Source organism: Anabas testudineus, chromosome 6 (assembly GCF_900324465.2).
Source record: "Anabas testudineus chromosome 6, fAnaTes1.2, whole genome shotgun sequence".
NCBI lineage: Eukaryota > Metazoa > Chordata > Actinopteri > Anabantiformes > Anabantidae > Anabas > Anabas testudineus.
This window is the reverse complement of record NC_046615.1, coordinates 20642813-20664426: the sequence shown is the minus strand read 5'-3', so window position 1 is coordinate 20664426 and position 21614 is coordinate 20642813. Positions and strand designations below refer to the sequence as shown.

General features: G+C 40.8%; 1 protein-coding gene across 3 annotated transcripts in view; it reads right to left on the bottom strand.

The window, feature by feature from the left end:
- Positions 1-21614, bottom strand: part of LOC113166145 (transcription factor SOX-6-like) — an 88162-nt gene that overhangs the window by 14987 nt on the left and 51561 nt on the right. For all 3 annotated transcript variants that reach the window (XM_026366109.1, XM_026366111.1, XM_026366110.1), the window contains 5 exons: positions 18470-18642; positions 16886-16954; positions 9136-9256; positions 7873-7952; positions 199-327 (listed from right to left, as the gene is read on the bottom strand). In XM_026366109.1, coding sequence (XP_026221894.1) covers positions 199-327; positions 7873-7952; positions 9136-9256; positions 16886-16954; positions 18470-18642 — 572 coding nt within the window. The remainder of the gene's footprint in view (positions 1-198; positions 328-7872; positions 7953-9135; positions 9257-16885; positions 16955-18469; positions 18643-21614) is intronic.

Genomic DNA, 21614 nt, shown 5'->3' with positions numbered 1-21614 from the left:
TTCCTTCTACCCATGTCATGCAGGTTAGGTAAATCTGTGACACTAAAATCTATATGTGTCGACCTGCAACCTGTCAATATCCCACATTCATCATCTCCTGGAGTCCTCATCAGTCCCAGATGTGTTCACCTGGCTCTTGCATATCCTGCTGAATCATTATAAGATTTCATATAAAATCTTCTGCAACAATGGACTCACCTTAATCTGAGTGACAGGACTGCATGCTCGCTTCTCACTCTTCAGGGCGGATGGGGAAAGAGGACCAGAGGAGTTAGGAGCTTGCGGGAGGGGAGCCATCTTGCTTGCCAGCTGGGCGGCATACAGCTGCTGCAAAAAAAGAAGAAACCAGCAAAACCGGCTATTAACATTGCTCGCCAGCAGCTAGACAGCGGATTTACTCTTTTATTCTCCCTCTTTCCTTCTTCTTTGCTCCCCCACACCCTTGATCCTGTTGTGTGTTTTTTGCCGTATCCTCTCCCTTGTATTGCTCACATCTTCTGAGGTTTGATGGGTGTGTGACTGAGTCAAACACACAGAACTCTTTTGGAAACAGATGTGCTTGTGCACACATACACCTAGATCTGGGTTTGGCAGTAGTATCACACACAAATGGAAGATTTGTTATCGTGGAGGCGTTCCAGCAAAACATTTTTATTCTAAATTGTCTACAACCCCTCTCTGACAGTTATATTTTCAACAGATGCAAGAGCAGATTGTATAGCGATCTGCATTCAGAAATGAATCCAGACAGTAGCTAGAGAAACCTTTGAATACGCTTTAAATTTAATATTGATTATTGACCAAATGTTATATCTATTGCAGAATTCTCCACAACTATGAGAGTGTGAGAGTGTACAGCAGGTGAAGAAATAAACCTTTTCCACTGTGTGGCTCAGTAATGCTAACAAAAAAACTACCATGAAAAAAAGACACATGGTCCTTTTATATCATTCTGACTTATTTTAAAGTCTTGGCTTCAGGTAAATGTTGAAATGGTAATAGTCAAACTAAAAACAAAACAAACCAAATTAGGACGGCAAACAATACTTCACAAGTCGCAAACACACTTACAAAACACAAACAAAAGTGGACATTAATAATTATTAAATTATTGCTATTACATCCTATGTATTTGAATCAATTAAAATAAACTTTAAAATAAAATTTGAAAAAAAAAAAAACTCTTGAAATAAAAGACCTGGAAAGTAGAAGCCATCTGCCTTCAGGGTTAGATGAATACATTTAATGTAGCAAAAAAACAAAAAAAACTACAGATTTTCCATCCAAGGTACTTAACAAAAATCAAAGAGTCAAATATTCGGCCCACAGTCCAGGGTCTTTTAAATCAAAGCTAGCTGGCCAGACAAACCGCTGCCTGAAACCACTGTCAACCCCTGTCTAAAAGCATTGGAGTGTGAGTGCTGGAGTATCAAAGAGCCTGTCCTCAGGAAAACCACCCAGACATGGCTGGCCTTCACTAAAAACTCCCTCCTCTCTTTCTTTTTTTCTGCTTTCCTACTTTCCTCTCATTTTGTGTTGCTCTCACCTCATCAGTACTCTCCACGTCCTTCTACATTTCTTTCTTTCTTTTGTCTTCTCCTCTTTTAATCGCCCTCTCCACTTCTCTTCTGTCTCTCAGTTTTCTCCCCTCTCTGTGTTTTTACTTTGTCCCCCCCCACCCCCTCAGCCCTAACGATCCCTGTTGTTGTTGGATCTCATTTCCCTGTAGTCAAAACTGCAAAGCCTCCAGGGACGAGAGATCCGAAAGCAAAGTCGGTGTAATAGAAAAAGAGAGAGTGTTGTGGTGCAGACACACAAGACCACCGTCGCTTCACTGCCGAAACGCCAGGCACAGCAGTCGGGGCCAGAGAAATTGGCTGGCCTTCTTTCCACTTCTCTCGGAGTGATGTTAAACACAAACAGAAGGGGCCTCACCGTTGAAACAAAGCCCTGATGTCACGCCGCTTATTTTCCTTGGAAGGCACCGGGAGTGCTCGGGCCAACCCCTGGCGATATGAGATCCCCATAAGAATGTGCCTTGAATGGCTGGTGGTGAGGCCTCTCGTGTCAATCAAGCCAACCACGGAGTTACTTCTGGTGATGGCTGATATTCTTACAGCTCTGAGGGGAGCAGTGGCTGGGGCAGACGCACGAGTCTTTGAGGTAAAACACACAGTTACGATCCCACACCCACGCCTCACACACACACAAAGACACACATACACACACAGGGTATTTTGTGCAAACACACCCACGCGTTGCTGTTCAGAGCACTTCCATCAGCCGTTGTAAATAAAAAGAGAAAACTATCGAACAAACAACAGGATGAAAATTTGAGCTTTTATCTTATTTTTCCTCTGTGTTTTTTAAAGACACTCGAAGATTGATTGTTGACTAAGGATGCTAATGTGCAGCGTAAACAACCCCAAGTAGAGCTCTCGCCATTCAGTCAACTCCCAAGGGAAGACAATGCCGCAATTTTCTAAATTACAAATTGACAAAGCAGTCCTCCAACCATGCCTCAGCTGTCAGTCTATCTGACTAGACTTAGAACATTTGTGCTAATTTGACTAAAATCCAAATATTTGGTGAGTCATTTTGAAATGGCCTTTGCCTCCTCTTTAATCCTTAAAAAAGAAAGAAGATTATGTTGTGGTCTAGGTGTGGACAGCACTGTATGAACCAATGTATTGTAACCTGCCAACAGCCTTTGCTGTGCTCAGACCAGCCTGTCCCCTTAGGACGGAGTGGAGAATCCCTCTAGCTGGCCTCTTTTAGTGTCGAGCTGCTATCGATCTCAGGAGTGCACAAAACAAATGAGGTTTTGTCTTTTTCAGCAGGTTTGCAAAAGGAAGAGGGGGAGGAAGAGGGTGAAATGGATCGACTGCCACTGAGCTGGCCCACACAGAGGATGGGAGCTAAATATTGCACTGGGAGGGTTGGCTGTGTCCAAGACTGTGAAAGAGAGATATACAGAGAGGCAGACTGCATAAAGACAACCATTATCTCACTTCCAGTCCTCTTTCATGGAGCCAACGCTACCAAAGCTACTTTTTAAGTACAAATCTGACTGCTTCCCAATCACTGACTTCATTTTATGACAACAAAAGTCATTGTGGCCATGAGTGTTGGCAGCGAGGGCAGAAACTTTGACTGTGGGGCACAAAAATCTGTTCCTTACCTTTGTCTCTCTGTCTTAGACACAGAAAAAGAAATCGGCTGAACATAGAGACAGACAGCAAGAGATCTTATGATTTGGGCAAGAATGTCTGCTAAGCAACTGTATTTCCCTCGCATTAGCCACACACAAAGGGAGCCTTTCTTCAGCTGGAATCCACTATTTGTGAAGGGGTCTACTCCGAGGCTCTGGAAACAATTGGCCAGATTAAGTTCCCACGCCGATGGCACGACATTTGTTCTATCAAAATTGTTAGGTCAGGCCATCATGTGTCAGGCCAATGGAGCAGCTTTAGCCAAATACCAAAAAATGTGATTAGAATCTTGAATTGATTAATACACGGAAAAAGGAAATGATCTTCTGTATTCTCGCTGCTACCTTCTGAAACTTTTTGATCTTCTGCTCTATGAGTCTGAGAAATGTAGCTTATACAGGTTAATCACCACTACCTGAAAACATATTTTTTTCTGTAAGCCAGTTTATGCCAACTTGACCATCAGTGCCAGACAGCTGTCTGAAAAGTCCTACAGGGCTTAACTTTGAAACATCTGGAGAAGTCTGGCAACAACATCTGTCCATCCTGTACTGAGCACAGATCTGGCATTGAAAGTGTTTGATGCCAGCTGTTGTGTACTTGACTGCAGTATGGAGCCGAGGAGACTGCTAACGTAGAACTAACACGGTTTATTTTTGTAGCACTTTTTAATCGGCTAATACACGGTTTCACACATCAGACTTAAGGCCATTGTCAAGTGAAGCGTAACTGAGACTAACAACTGAAAAACACTTCAAACCAGATAAGATCTCAGTGTGTACACTGGACTACTATGTCAAGACATTTCAAGATACTTCACAGAAGTGTCTTGTTTAAATCTCAGTTGGCTGACTCACAAGGCTCATTTGTTCAACGGCCAATGAAGAAAAAATACAATTTGTTTCGAATTGCGATTAAGGACTATATAAATAAAACCATACAGCTACCACAGTTTATAATGCACGTTGGGTTCTGTTTGACACCATCTTGTCACTTTTCATCAAGATCCCCCTTTAAAAAAAGGAAGTTGTAACCTCAACAGGATCTCTACCACGTTAAATAAAGGTCAAAGCAGAAGTAAAATGGCCTTAGTTCACACATCACCAACATGACAACAAGACATTAGCAGAAGTAGTAGCAGAAGTGTTAAAGAAGCTCCGGGAAACAAAAAGAGAAAACCCGTTTTTAAAGCTGTCATTGTCCCTCACCTCCCAAAGGCAGAGCCCATAAAGACAGCAGAGCCAGAGTTGAGAAAGAGAGAGAGAGCCGCTGTGGCACTACAGCGTAACCACGGTGGCTACATGCAGGCCAAGGGGCTTCAGATAGTGCAGGATGTAGAGAAATACAAGTTTCTGTTCTACTTTGCAGCCTTATGTTTGCTATAGAAGGATCATCAGTTCAGGGTTTCCTGCAGCATATGAGGCCAAAGGTGGGAATAAAGATTTGATAGGTAATCATCATAGTTATGTAACACACTACAGTAAAGGTGTCAGGAACTGAGGCTGAGCTCAGCTGTCACTGATGTATCACTTCATAATCAAATCAATAGGATCCAGTGTTGGGAAAATTTTACAGTTTTTCCAGTTGAGAAAAGTTAAGAAAAATGGTTCAGTCACTACAAATGTCATGAGGGAAACCCTGTAGATGCAGCACATGCAAGGCAAAAACATGCAAACTAAGGTGGCACGTTGGTTCACTTCGAGAAGCTAAACCCCCAGCTTCACTAAGTAATTACTGAAAGGATGCTGAACAGGGGAGCAGGTGTTTTTATTGTGTCCATCCCATCTAAATTCTGTACCATCTATTTGTTGCTTTAAGCGCCACTGCACCATAGTACAAAGAGCGCTAATGGCAAATTTTTGAGATGAGGATACATAACAGTAACAACTCATAAATCTCATCATGATTGCTTTTGGCGTAGGCATTGTTGTCAAAACAATGTCCAAACATGTGCTGGAAGCCAAAGCCTGCGTCTCACAAAAATTCCACAGATAATCGCCCTTCTTATCTCATCTCTCATAAACACTTCCCCATGCTGTCTGTCTTGCTCCTTTTCCAAGTCTCTTACTCAATTTCAGCCGACGCCGGGATGAGAAGCTTCCTCTTTCATTCAGGTTCCTCTCGGCGTCTCATTCTCCATGTCTCGGTGTTTAAATGTGAATGAGGTTGCATCTCTGACATCATTCATCCTCTTACCTCTCACTCACCGTACGGCTCTTTTGATCATTTCAAAGCCAGGAGTGGGGATAGGCTGCGCCGAGGCTCCAGTCTCCTCAGCGCAGCACGACGCTTTGCTAAGTCAATAGTGGCTAATGAGGGCTTCAATAAGCGAAAACCACAATACAAATTGAATAAACTGTGATAAGGATTCTTATAACATCCAAAAGCCACGCAATGGTAATGACTGACATGATGAAGCAATATTGTTTGCCCGTGAAAAAGCTTTTGAGGGCTTTTGTTCTTCCCTCTGACAGTGGGTACAGCAGGAGGGGTGTCAGGGTCGTGCTGTGAACTCCCAAACTGCCTTTAGATTTAATTTTTCTTTTCTTCTTTTTTTTTTTGTTTCACTTGCAAATATGTTCTATGATAACCATTATGGATAAGAACTATTCTCCAACCGCAGGTGTCAAGCAGAAATAAAATATTTGATGAATTGCCTGGGCCAGGTGTTGTGCTGGTGGGGCGGAATTCCTCCGCTTCTCATCATAACAGCTTTTGTCTGACACGGCTGACAGACAGCAGATAAGCAGGCTAGCATCTTAAAGTCGGCCTATAGAGTTTCATCTGTAACCAGTGTGTCGTGGTGTTTTACTGGAAAAAGTTAACTACATTAAAATTCATTAAGCGATAAGGCTGTGTTTGTGTTTCTCTTTACTCTTATGGGCACTTTGGAATATTTGTGAACATTTACAACAATATGGAGAAGGCGAGAATCTTGGTTAGTTGAACAAAAAAGCAAAGTCAGGAAATAAAAAAAGGAAGAAGACAAATGACTTTTCGTTCTTTGTCTTAGTGGTACTGTTTCTGCTGAGCAGCTGCTCTCTTGACAGATCCTCTGTCAGTCAATGTGGCATTCCTGTCTTAGATTCTCAGTTTTCGAAGTTAGTGTCAGTGACACCAGCTAATTAGACCATACAGACACGATGGCTAACACTTCTTATAAAATGTTTTTTTTTTTTTTTTTTACTGAAAGACTTCAGATTTATAGTGTTTCGTTTTAGCCTTGACCACCAGATCTCATAGGAGAAATACAAAAGGTTCCATGCACAAAGTATAGATGAAATCACTGTTGTGTTCTTTGAGTCGGCAACAGATAGGGAGCATTAGAAAGTCTTTTATTTCATAAAAATACTGCAGAGTTTTTACTCTTTTTTTTGACACTTGAACCCCAGGTCAGGTTACACTTTCTTCTAGTTTCCCAGTGTTCCTTATCTGCACTGTCTCTTCTATTTATCTTCCCTCTTGTGTACAGTTGTTCTGGGTTCTGGCCTGTTGTTTACACTCTCCTGCTGCTCCTCATTCTTATAGTTTTGTCTTTGTTTCTGTTTCTGTTCTTTAACTTTGTTTCTGCCACAGTTGTTTATTTGCTTGTGAAACTCACTTGAGTTATCATCTTAGATACTGAAGAGGCACTTCTTTAGTTTGCTTTGTTGGCCTTTGCTCTGATGCAGGCTCCAGCAGCTAAATTGTGTGATGACAACAGTATACAGTGGCGATAAAAAGTGTACAGACATTTTCACATTATCCTGAAGAATTTTTGACACACTTGGGAATTCATCTTCCCTTCATCACTGCAAGTTGGCCAGGCCCTGATGCAGCAAATCAGGACCAAATCATGATGTTTCCTCCACCATACTTTACGATTGGAATGATGTTTTCATGATGATATGCAGTGACCTTTTTCTGCCAGATGTAGAGTTGTGTGTTCTTTCCAAATAGTTCAATCTTAGTTTCATCAGTCCACAAAACATTTTGCCAATACTGCTGTGGAGTGTCAATGTGTGTCAATGTGCTCTGTCCAATTAGCTTTTTTTCCATTAGCACTGTGCAGTTTTTATCGTTGTTATTAATAAAGACACAGAAAATCTGAATTGTTTTTGTGTTATTACTTTAGGCGCATTATATTTGCTAATACTCTGACTAATAGTAATACTGACTTATATGAAGATCAGATTACATTTTATGACAAATTAATGCAGAAAACCATGAACTTCTGAAAGGTTCACATACTTTTTCTTGTCACTGTACATTTGATAAAGCATGATGATGGGAGTTATGCTCTAGTTTGTGTCTTAATCATGGATAAAAATGAAAAATGCTATCCAAAATTTAAAAAAAATCTAATTTCCAAGGTTTCTAATTTTAATTAGTTGAGAATCGAATTCTTGTGAAACTGAAGCATATCTCATTCACACACAACATCCACACCCACTTTTCACCACTTCACTGACTAACAGCTTCTGCTCTACGTCTGATCCTTTTATGGTAGAAGAAATTACTCACAGGCTTTGTGCCATTTCATTTAAATAGCTGGTTCACCCCAATAAAAAAGTCTCTTCCTAGTCACCCAGTGGCATTTAGCCATGCACAAGGCTTTGTTTTTTTTACCTACTATGCTGATTTAAATTAAATTTTAAGCAACCAGGTGTTTTTGCCTTACCTGTAGTTGTAGCGGACTGAGTCCAGATGCTGCTGCAGCTGCCATTGTAGATGGAATGAACTGCATGGGGTAATTCTCACCTGTTGAAAAGCCATAACAACACATTTTGTAGAGAGCTGTGGGGGCAGATAACTGCACAAGAATTAACCTGCTCTTTACCCTCATCCGGCCTCTGTCTGTCTCTTTTTCTCTGTCTCGCTCTTTGTCTTGTTCTGCTCATGTTTTTATTCATGCCAAATGAAACATGAGGGGTCACAAGTGTTTTATCGAAGGTTAATAACGCTTATTGTCAGTAAATATGGGTGCTTGAGGCCAGGGCGAGCAGAGTTCAAGTCCAGCGCTCGCTCACTGGGATACGTTTATAAATTCATATAAGCACCATGTATAACCCCTACTGTTTGTCTCTAAAAGGCTTTCCATGTCCAACCTTTTGTTAAAAAACAGACCAAAGGAGAGTGCACAATAATGGCTTTTTAATCCTTTTCTTCATTCCTGCCTCTCTGTGCAGTCTCATAGGAGTCAATGTGCATGATTATTGTGTATGAGGTATAGAGGGGCAGTGCTGTGCGGCGTCAGGCAAGCACCTGGAGGAATTCATGGAAGAAAGGAATGTGTGAAGGGCGAGGAGAGAGGAAGAAAGCAGGTGGTGCCGAGGAGCTTGTTATAAGAAGGCTGTGTACTTGAAGTGCGTTTGTTGGTGTGTTCAAGTGTTTTGTTGTCCCTGTTCGTGCACAATCCTCGTGGAATCATGCACTTCCTTTGTGTTGTTTGTGGACATACGTGTCATTTGTCTAGTCCACAATGGTGGGTCGCCAACGACCAGGAGAACATGCTTGGGAATTCGTGCATGTGTGTGATTTTGTGTGTGTGAGAAAGTGTGAAATTCCATGTTGCAGATGTGTTGTGCAATTGACATGATTTCAACACGCCGTAAAAGAGACATTCCAGTCCTCACTGTGTCCAATGTATTGTTCCTGACGCGAACAAGCTGGGCTTGTAAATCTCTCCGCTCATTTCCAGGACATTCCTCACCTGACACACCTCATTAACAAAAACTTGCATCCCAGTAATTGTTTGTTGTCCATGTGTGTAAGAGAGAGAAAAAGAAATGGAGAGGCCCACTATTTCCTTTCAATTGACAAAAACTGTCATAACATATGGAGCTTATGTTTGAGTGTCCAGAAACATACTTTCCTAACATTTCCTACTATGTGATCTTTATTTCATTTTTTCATTGTGTACGTTGTTTGTGTGGATGTGTACCTGGCTTGTAGGACATGCCTGGTGGGAAGAGAAAGCCTTGCTGTGCAGCAGCGGCGGCTGCCAGGGACCGCTGATCGTGAGGAAACACTGGGATCATCAGAGGAGGCATGTGACCCTGGACCTGAGACACAGGAGAGAGGGACAAAAGAGAGAGAAATGAAATGTCAAAAAAGGGACAAGGTGACTAAACACACCCTAATGAATACACAACTACCTGTACAGCACTATATAAGCTGCAAAAAATAGGAACTTAAAATGTAGTGAAGGAAGAAAAGAAAAAGAGTGTTACATATACAGTACAGAAAGGGCAAAAGAAAAGAGTGCAAAGAAATAAAATAAAAGAAAAAAATGTAAAAAGGAAAGTAAAAAAACAGCCAAGGAAATGCAACAAAAGAAAGAATAAAAGGGAATAATTCTACAGAGGGACATTCAAGCAACGACTGAATGATGAAATGTAGGAAAAAGAAAAGAAGACAGAATGAAAGGGATGGTAAGATAATAATAATAAAGGGACAAGACAGGAAAGAATGAAGACCGGCACTGAAAGAACAGGCAAGATGAAGTGAAACGCAAAAGTAAAGAGATAAAGAAACAAATCTGGTCCAACACTTTACTACCACAAGAAAAATGAAGAGGAGGCTCATTTCCAGTAAACCAAACAAAACACATTCATCATGACAGTTAACTGATCAGCAGGGTTAGAGAACAGACAAGACAACAAACGAAGAGGTATATTTTTGAAAATGCAAAACAAAACGCCTTTAAAACAACAGAGAGTTTAATAGCTGCCTTTCATGTCGTCTTGAAAGACTCTTAAAACGGCGAGTTTGACTGTGTTAAGGCACGGAGGGCTTGAACTGAGTGCAGCATATCAAAGATGAGCCTGCGGGAATCCATTAAGGCTGGCTGTCTTAACCACCGGACTCTCTTCCCTCCCTTAATCTCACTCTTTTCTCTCATTTCTTTAATTTTTCCTTGTTGTTAAATTGTTTCTCTGACTCCCTCGTGTTTTATCTTCTCATCTTTCTGATTTCTTCTTCTTTGGCCTCTACTTGTTTTGTCACCTCAGTCATTACATCGTGTCTGAAGGTTGAGGAGATGTTTCAGATTTTCTAACATAAAATAACTTGAATTGTTATTAACTTTCGTCGTGTTTCATGCTTTATGCTTACAGAAGAAATGTTTTTGGAGGTTGTTTCTATTCACTTATACATTCAAATAACAATTACGTGTTTCCTTATTTACAAGGCTACCACCTTTTTACATTAGTTATAGTGATATACCTGCTTCGTTCTTTGTTCTCCAATTTCCTGTCATTCTCTAGTTGTTTTATGTTATGAACATTTTCTCATTTAAACCAGTGGAGGTTCATCCTCTCGCTCAGTATCTCTGTATCTCGCCTTTCCTTTCTCCACCCTTTTTTTTGTCATTTTATCTTGTAGTTTTGTCATTTCAACCTGACACTTTACAACTCTCTGCTCTTCCTCCTCTCTCTCTGTCTCATTGATACCTCCTACATTCTGTTACAGTACCATCTTTCCCCCTCTTTTCAATTCCACATACCTCTATTTATCTCCTTTACTTCCAATCCATCAATCACACTCCCCACCTCCCACCATCCTCCTGGGACAGTTCATCACTAGAATCCAAATGTACTTTATCAGCTCATTGTGTGGTTACAGTTCTCTGCATTTGTTATGTTGCTGAATTAGTTGAATCAGATAACCATCTTCTGGGATCTTTATCGTGCATGTGAGAGAGGTTTAAAAGGTTTGAGGTGGGGAGGTTCAAAGAGCATGGCTAAATGAAGGGGTGGGGGGTGGGGGGTCGTCCAAGATATAGTGTGTGTTTGCAGAAGGCCAATCAAATGATTAGTGGATCAATAAGATGATCAATAGAAGGTCAACTGACAACCTTTTGATAACCAGTCATTTGAGCTTTTAGCAAACAAAAAGCATTTGCTAATTCCAGCTTTTAGTATCATATATTAAATATACATATTTATGATTATAAAAGTTTCCAGCTAAATAAAGACATCTGGTAACTGAGAATTTGTATTAGGCTTAGTTTTCACTTTGACATCTCACAGTTAAAATGATAAAATGTAATTTATTGGTCATGACAAGTGAAAACCACAGCTTCTAGAAAACCTCAGTGACAACATATTTTATTTAAAAGCCAGGTTTTAACTTCTTTTCATTTTGTTTTAGTCTTAATGTTCTTTTTTCTTCTACATTTTTAATTTTTTTTTATTTTAATACACAGCTACAGTGTGCAAACTTACAGCAAACATATAAATATAACTGAAGACAGGACTGGTTCTGTATTTGTGTTTTCATATTCTACACTTATGTTTCTGGTGGAATCAAATTATTTGATTTTTGACAATTACTGCAGGTGATGAATAAAAGTTGTCACAAGAAAATCTGTTTAGTGTAATTGTCTTGTAAAAACCCTTTACTGTGAAAATTATGAGGCTTTGGACCTTTTGGTTGGCCGACAATTCATCAGAGAGCTGTTCAAGGCTTAAGAGTTTTAGTTTTAGGTTAAAATTAGATTGTGCGTGTATGTGCACACACATGACTGTATTATCCACTGTTAGCTTTGTTCAGTAAACATGCAGCTACATGCTAAATCACCCGATCAGCTCTCCAGACGAGATTATTTACAACACACTGCTAAAAAGCCAGATAGCTGAGAGACCCTCATCACAAACACACACACACACACACACACACACACACACACACACACACACACATAGATACACACAGACTGGAAGTTTAGAGTACTAATGGGGCATTCCCATAGACACACACACTCACACACACTCTGCCATCTTGTGACATGCAGAAAAGATAATGAAGAGAGAAGAAAAACAGGTCTCTATGTCCGATTGGAAAAAAAATAATAAAAATAAAAGAAGAGGAGAGAAGTGTGGGGGGGTGGAGATTATAGAGTGGGACAAAATGCTCCCATTCATTGTATTCCTCTGGGAACACTGGGTCTGACTGGGACTGCTTCACTAGCGCAAACACACAAAGATCTCCTTTTACCGCGGGGGGGGGGGGGGGGGGGGCGCTGGATGAATGGACTGGGGAAGGTGGTGCTGCAGGGGCCCAGCTCTGCTCAGCCCCTAAGAAAACACAAGGCCCCCTTCCTCTAACTGCCCACCAGACACACCAGCATACACACCTAGGCACAAGAAACATGTGTACACGCGCAGACACACACTCAGAATTAATGGTCCTTTTGTGTATGGGCAGCGGGGTTAGGGGGCAATGAGTACGTATGCGGTGTGTCTGTAGGTTGATGTGTTTGAGGAGGAGGGAGAGAAAGAAAGAAATGCAGTCGTCTGGTTGTGCAGTTGGCAGGTATGCACACGTGGATGTGAATGAGTGCGTCCCTTGATTTTGTCCTTCACTTCGCTTGAGTTAACAATCTGCAAATTCATACAGGTAAATTCGGCTTTGTTACCCTCCGCAGCCAATTCACTAGTCACTTGTTCTTTATTTCCAGGCTGAAATGAAAAAATAAAAAATGTGCTAAGTGAAATTCCAGTTACAAAAATTGCAAGGACAAAAACGTGATTGTGCGAGCAACGGTTTTTAAATGATGCGTAATCTCTGAAGAGAAACATCACAGCTGCAACGTGATTATTGTCCAAATATCACCAGATCTTATAAAGTTTTCTGTTATTACAGTTAAAATTCAAATTAACCGACTTAAGGAATTCTAATCTACACAGTAAGGAGTAGATCAAGAAGCAGAAATCTGAAGTGTGTTGTGTTATAAATTATAACAACACAATAAAAACATTTCATCATTAATGTTTGTTTGTTGTTTAAGCGACGTGATGATATTTGACATTAGCGTTGAATCCAGGGATTCATCATAATGTAAAAGTGATGCTGATACTGAGTTGTTGTAGTTGAGTCTTCTACCTACTTAGCACAAAACAGCAGTGAGAGAGCGGTAGACATTAAATAACTGAATAAACACCTTTCTCAACACTTGGCAAAACCACAACTAAATATCGGACTTACACAGGAATCTGAGCACCTGAGATCAATGGGATGCTTGTGTTGTCTGTGACTGTTAGGGTTATAGTATCAGTGCTGACCTCTTTCAGTTTGTTTTAGTGTCTCTGTCCCATGCTGGTCAGAATTTGCTTGATGCAGCTTTAAAAACACAGTATACCGTCAAATAATTACTTTGCTTGATACACCCATCGAGCACAATGAAGACACTAAAGGCAATTTGAATTCAAGCCACAGAATTAAACACAGAATTACTGTATGCGTACAGTATTTTTCTATAAGCTAACACACTGGTTGGTACACCGGACTGAAGGCCATTGTAAACTTAAGAGTTAGCCATTCTCCATAGCTGGTGAGTCCAATCGATGTTATGGGCCTTCCATGGCTTTCCGAGTCATTGTGTCTAAAGCTGTATGTGCTGACGTAGGAGCTGCCTGTCTAACGGCCATTTGCCTGCTCCATTAGTTCTTATGTATGTGTGTGTGTGCACGTGTGTTTTTGTGTGTGTGTAGATTATTGTATTTGTGCCTGTTAGTCTTTACAGAGCTGTAGCAACCCCTGCTATTCAGAAACTCACCTAACTACAACACTTTACTGACAAGTAAAGAAAAGTTTCCACTTAGAATTTGAACTAACACTGACAAAAGGCAGAATTTGCAGATATGAGGAAGATAAAGTAGTTTATCTACAACATATTTAACATTTTAAATCTACCGTCACTCACAAGTAAACTGTCTTTTCTTGACTACATGTGAAGCTCATTTCGTTGTCTCACAGTTCTGTATGAAAACCTCCGACAATGAGTGCTGGTCACAGTTCCAATGTAAAAAATAAAAACAGTGAAGGGACTGTGTTTCTACATGGTGTAGCGTACTGTAATTGTGAAATGTTCCGTCAGACATGATGCACCGAGAAAATAAAATAAAGATGGAACTGAAAAATAAAAACAATAAGAAAACAACACTCAGGGGACAAGAACTCAAAGAGAAGAGAGGAGGAGGGCAGCCAAAGGAGGAGACAGAGGAGTTATAAATGAAGAACAGAGAGAGGGAGGAGGAGTGTGGCTTTGCAGTCATTAATTAGCCTGTTAGCTAGGGCCCGGGCGGTGTGGTTAGGGCCTGTGCCTTTGTGGGACTGAAGGAAATGGGCCACATATGAGAGCCATTATAGGAACTGACTTAACAAAGACACATGCCTGTCAGCCACCAGGCTGGGCTGGGCTGCTCTGCCTACTGCACACAAAGGGCCTACAACCACTGTGTGTGTGTGTGGGTGTGTGTGTGTGTATATATGTGTATATGTGTGCATATGCATGTGTGCTTTTTGTGTGTGTGTGTATATATATATATATATATATATATATATATATATACATGTGTCTATATGCACTAATGTAAACTGTCTTCTTGTGGCTATAGCTGTATCACTAGCCCATAATATTGTTTATATGGAAGTATATTCATGTGTGCAAGACGACATTCACATGTCTGTTTTCTGCAAGAAATATCTGTCATTTCTGTGTGTCTGCAACCATATCTATCAGAATGGGGCCTTCGGAAGTGTTTCTTTAACCTGTGAGCATCCCCCGCTGGCTCTCTGCACCATTTAAAACCACATGACAGGAAACATGGGTCACTTTGAACTATGCTCCCCCCCCTCAACACTGCATCACACTCGCTGACAAACACACTGATACCATCCACAGACACAAAGGAAAGAAAGAACAACAAGAGACCCAAAAAGATCCCGACTGTCTCTTCACTGTCTCTCTTCATATATCAGACGCAGATAAAACTAGGATACACTTTCAAAATAAATTCTAATTAATCAGTGAGGATTGATTTACTTTATCTGCAATGATGATGCAAGAAACTGAATACTGTTTGTACTCTGAATACCCCAATACACCAGGGAGCTGCCACTATTCCACCTTTCTAGCATAAACCTTCTCACATTTTTTGATATTTCTTCCATCTGGACAACATTTAGTGCTTCAAATTCAGATGTGAACAACAAGCGGCATTCCTGAAAAGTGGCTTTACCACACTGAGGCCTATTCTTTTCAGCTGAAACAGTAGCATTTGGTCAGCTCCTCTGAGTATTGGCCTGAGAGGAGCTCAGGTCTGGATTTGATAAGTGGAAACAGACCGGTGCTGCGCTGCCTGTGTGTTTAAGGCCAACACACATCCGACACAGCGTAAACAGCCCGTACCCCAGTGACTAAGCCCTGGAGCTTAGCCATAATAATTCTAAACCTCTGTACAGTAGATAGACCATATGCTCCTTACTAAGCTGGACTTGTTTGCCAAGAAATGCTATTGTTTTAACAATAATAAGAAGCTGTCCCACACCCATCTGTGATGCATAGAATATTTTGCAACTTTTCAATGAAAACTAATTCTTTGTTTTGGTTTTCACTGCAGATTAATTTCTGCACATTTACTAAACAACAGATTGAAGTAATTGTAGCTATTAAAATTCAATCCAAAATAAGTGTGAAACAACAGATACAGTTGTATAAATTTCACCTGAATTTACAGCAGATGCTTGTGAAGCTTCATACGATAACATGCTGCTCACATGTCAACTATATTCTGCATATCCCTTCATCCTTAAAGCCAAACATGACACAGTATCCATGCTTCACAGTGTGGAAGAGGATCCAAGTAGGAGCTGGTTTTTATGGTGTTGCGCACTCCTGGGGCTCAAAGGCCTAATGAAGTCCGATCTGAGCTTTATTAAGGTCCAGGGGTGGGGTCTTGTAATAAACACACAAAAAAAAAAGATTGTAAAAAGAAAACAAGCTCTTGTTAACTACATTGCACCTCCGGAGCACAGGGAGATCCAAAGCTCAGGACTGATGAGGTATTTAACAGGGTATGGGATGAGATCGCGCCAATCGCGAATTCAGATTATTCACTGGATTCAAATGATCTCACATGATTTAATTTAGCACCAATATAACCACTTAAAAAATAAACCAATGAAATGCAAGCTGGCTAACTTCCTACATGGCTACCAGCCACTGTACACAGATTTACCAGCATTTCTCTCACAGCTGGTGGTAATTTCTTGGTGCGTATGTATTTATATACAGTGAACGGATCATGAATCTTGGACCAGCAGGTGATTCACTAAAACAGATGTAGGAATGAGAGAAGAAAAAGAAATTGGATTTTTAAAAAAGAGAATTGTTCGTAAATAAAACATCAAGTTTTCTTCTTTTTTAAATCAAAGTAAAGATGTATGTTTATTATCATAGTAACTGAATTGGACTTGATTTATGAAATGAGTAAATAGAAACAAGAAACTGCAGAACTCAGAGAAGAATATGTATGTGCATCATGCAAAGGCAAAATGATGCATCTCATTGAAACAGAGAGAAAGAGCGAGAGGAACGAATGTTGGGGTGAAGATCGCAAACACATGTTGATAAATAGACAACTACAGAGAAAGAGTAGGAGGATGCAGAGATATTGATTACTGAGAGATCAATGCACCAGTAAATGATCCAGGTATAACCAGAGCAATTACTGGGTCACTTTTGTGTTTGAATATGATATAACTGTCATATTTTTCATACAAAAGAAAATCTAAAAGATAAGGTCATAGCCTTTATTTTAATGCAATTTTCCAATCACACATGATCCATGCAGTGGAGGTAGCGTGTGTGTGTATGTGTGTGTTGGAAAGTGTATCTGCCTGCTAACCTGGATCTGTTGTTGGAGAATGTTGATCTTGTGCTGCTGCTGCAGGAGCTGCTGCTGTTGTCTGGCGATCTGCACACAAAAGGAATGGAGAGAAAAGGATGTTATAAAGCTAATAAGACAACAATGTGCAATGTTTCTTCCACGGGTTTGAAGGAGGTGGGGTTCATTGTATAGAAGGGAAGTGGACAGCTAAGTTTGGCAACTAGAGCCTGAACTGTGCTGCTGAAAACTGCCCATGAAGTCAGATTCTCAGAAGCACGACAGTAAAGTCAGGAGGTGCAGCATTTGTGAGTTACATGTCTGTTTGACCTCAGATTATTAACTTAATGGGCCTCAGCCAAGTGTAAAGGGTAATTTAGTCAATTTATGCAACATGCTGCATGAAAAGTTCCCGACTATGTGAGATTGACATGTTTACAAGGCCAACCAACATCAGCCAGCACACACCGATCAATAAGAAGGGCAGTCAAAGTTATGTCTTCTTCTTGTTGTTCTGCTGTAGAATTGTCTAATAAACAACATCTGAAGTCAAATGTTAAATGCTCGAGTGTCATCTAGTGATGGGTGTCTTGTACCGGTCAGTCTCTTAAAGTTAAATTGCTAAAAGGGGTAACACATCAACTGTTTGATCCCACCCACTCCGAGCCCGAAAAGTTAAATAGCTGCCTCTATTTTTTCTTTCTTGAGGAGTCGTTTAGTATATTTATTCTGAAATGTAATTACAGGCTGCTGAATGGGAGGCGGCGCCCCATTTGCACACATGTCATATTTCATTAAAGGCAGATTTCTCAGGGTTTGTCTGCAGGGCATTATCCTATCAAGTCTAAACAGCCAAATGACTGGCTGATATTGGAATCTGTCTTTCTTTTCACTCTCTCCATCTTCCCGGTTCCTTTGTGAAGCTGTGAAAGGTGGAATGTGTTGTGATAGGAGGTGTGGACTTGTCCAAACAGAGCCTGTCGTATGCCGACCTACAGTAAAGTGTCGACAAACAGCGAAAACAAAGAGCGACTCACCTAAACGCCTCTCTGCTTAAGTTCTCTCTCTCTTTTTCTGTCACACGCTATTTTTTCTTATCTTTTTTATGCCTGACACCTGAAATCACACATCAGCTTCAGCATCCGTAACTTTTTCTATGACTTTTTAAATCACACACAGAAACAGACATATGCAAATATTGTTGAAAATACTTTTAACGTCAAAGCTTGGGTTGAACTTATTGTGGAACTACACACTATTTCTAGCCTAAGGAGTAAGGCCACAGCCAGGATTCAAGCCCTGGTCTTCCAGATAGAGGGTCTTACTACTACGCTATCCAGCCACAACTAGTGCTGAAAATGGGATTATCCATTTATTCAACCTGTCTGATTGTCTGACTGCACTGCTGCACTGTTGCATTGGACCTATTTATTTTTGGATGGAACGTAGTAAAAACATTACAAACCATTAAGATATGGAACTAAAACTACTTTCACCAAGGCACTTAAAGCTGCTTTAATTATTATTTCTCTCTTTACCATTTCAGATAACACTAAATTTGCCAGTACCCCCTAACACATGCACACATGCTGCAGCCATCCCTACCTGCTCCTGCTGCTGCCTGGCCAGCTCCATCTGTTGTCTCTGCTTCTCCAGCTGTGAGGCCGCCATCTTTTTCTGCTCATCGTGGGCGGCGAGGAGCTGCTCCCGCAGATTGATCAGCTGACCGATCATGGTGGAGAGTTGGTGCTCCTTCTCCTCCAGAGACTCGGGCGTACCTGGACAGGAGATTAGGAATTGTGATGTAGATGTAGATAATAGCGCCAGTGAGCTGGCACAGAGATATTTGATAAAAAAATGTAATAACGAATGAGGCAGAAAAAAAAACCATGACAAAGCAAATTCAACACCACAAAGCTCAAATGTTCACGGTTCAGCCAACTAAAAACATTTTACAAAACTCTCATTCGCAAATTCCCATAAATCACCTGGCTTGTAGTTACATCTTACTACTTATTATCTTCAGTCTTGTCTCTACATGCCATCAGTGTTTATCACTTAGTGTCTGCTCCCAAGAACAATATAATCACTTTGGCTTCACTACTCTGAAAATAAGTAGCTGTTACAGGCTTTTGTCAGGTTTATGATTTAGACATTCTTGGGAGGTTTTAGTCTTGAAGAATAGCCAACACCTCTCGCACTCCTGCTGTCCCAGAAATAGATTACATGGAAGGTATTACAGCAAGTAGAGAAGGTAATGCCAATATGTTCCTTTTATTCTAAAGGCAGCTGTCACTTAATGGTAACTACACATTAAAATATACGACCATCTTTCCTTTTTGAACATCACCACCTCACATCATACTCTCTGTGGTGTGTTATCACCCTTTGATCACCCTACTTCATACTAGATCCGTACTAGATTTCATAACTGCAGTTGTGAGTTGTTAGATCATGTCCAACATGTTACCTCTTCACTCTTTGTCCTTTTAAAACGCCGTTCCACTGTTTTCTCATTTTTTTGGAATGTTCCTTTCAGCTTAAGTTCATGTTACTTCTGACTCCACGGTTGGCCCTAGGATGGTGTTGTCAGCAAGACATTGTACTAGGAGTTTGTCGCTATTTCCCGCAGGCACCCCAACAAACTAGTAAGAGTTACAAGTGCATCAACAGGAAGATCGTATCTCACAGGGTTCCAACACACCTGTAAATGCTTGTGGGAATTGGCCTGGGGTCTCTGCGAGTTGGGAAAGCATGCACGCCTCTTACAGAAGCAACATTTTCAGTTGAAATACACTGAAAAACTAAAGTTATGTCTGACTCTCTATTAAAAAAATCACTTTAATATAATCGTAGACACACATTTTAACAAATGCATCAGCTAATAGCAAGAATAGCTTTGAAATGACGACAAGCACAAACTCGACCTCTGCTGGGAAAATTGTCCTCAGATAAATAAAAGGCCACGTCCTATTGGTGGTACGTTTCAACTATATATCAGGTCATTCACAGTTTGTGTGGCGCGTATACATTTCAGCTGCAAATGTCTGGACATTTAAACATTCTGGGATATGGCTTTGAATCCATGTTGATTTGGTTAGTTTCTATTGTTGACAGCTGCCACCAGCGTGACAAAAAGCTCCAACAATATCTTTTATAGGAGCAACACGCTGTCTGATGTTAGAAGCCCAGAAGCCTTTTGCAGAGTTTATATCAACAACAGTACAACACATACAAGTTCAGTGTGTGTGTGTGTGTGTGTGTGTGTGGAACATAAACACGCACACATTCACATTCAGGTTTATCTTGTTTAGAAGTTCTTCCCTGCTTGTGTGCGTGTGTGCGTGTGTGTGTCCATGTGTGTAAGGTCTTGCCCTGGGGCCATGTAGGGAGATTGCAGGGTGGCCCCAACACTACCTGCATACTAACAGAGTCTGCATTGTAGTCCTGTCAGGCCCCTATTGTACCCCGGACTGGCCTCCACACACACACACACACAGACACACACACAGAGAAATTACCCCTCAGCACCCCTGTATCAAAGGCAACATTCTCTCCTCCGTGTCTCTTTTTTTTCAGGCTTTCATTCTTTCTTTGTGTGTGTGTGTGTGTGTGTGTGTGTGTGTGTGTGTGTGTGTGTGTGTGTGTTTTCATCCAAACAACCTCTCCATCAGTTACACAACTTCCAAGTCTAGATTCTCCCAATAGTTTCTCCTCTCTTGATTCCTTGTCCCCCACTCTTACCTCTCCTCACCTCCTCCCTACTTTCCTCCCTTCTCCACTCTTTACTCATTTACCCACAGATCTTTCCTCATTCTCATTCTCTTCTTTCCATCTTTTCTCATTAATTTCCTCAATCACCTCTTCCCCATTTCTTCCTTATCACCACTCTTCTCCTCCCTCTTTGTCTTTTCTGTTTCTTCGCCCCTCCGCATTTAGTCTTGCAACACTTTTGGATACTTTCTAATCTTGTCATGTAGCAAAATACATCCACGCACACAAGCACACACAGGCTTCTTCCTATTTCCCTACATTCCTTGCAATGAAGTAAAGCCTATTGTGTAATCGCAACAACTGCGATTACAGCTCCATGATTCATCTTTGTGGATTACGGGTTGTGCATTCCAAACGCGAAGCCTTGCGTTCCTTCAACGCTTCTGGCCCCAATAATCACCTCAGACGTTTTCCGTTTTCCATCCATCAGGATTATTCCAGACACCTGCTGAGGGCACCAGCCAAAACAGAGAGCCATTAACTGTTTTCTCACTCTGTTTAAATGATATGGATGATCTGTCAAAACGCTTGCTTCTTCACAAGGTGGTCAAACAGTAGAGTGGGATTAAAATCCAGCTCTGTCTCTCAATGACTTTAATATGTATAAAGAAATGAAAGATCTACCTACACTGCTAGAAAGAGAATATTAGCTTATTTATTTCATAATATTTATTTAGTTAGGTTGTGCATAAAGGTATGAAAATATAAATGTGTATTTTACTTTGTTTAATTATACATTTTTACGTGTTTACGGAGTTGTATTGTCTGATAAAAACAGTCTCAGCCACTTTCCTGTAGACTCACACGATAACCATACCTAGTGACACACACATTCCAAAACACATTCACGAACAAAAACCACACATGAAAAATACACACAAAACCATCACCCGCTCACATTATCACACCTCAGACTAACATGTTGATGGCTCTGGCTGCCTTGAGCTTCTGCCAAACCATCATGTTTCATGACGCC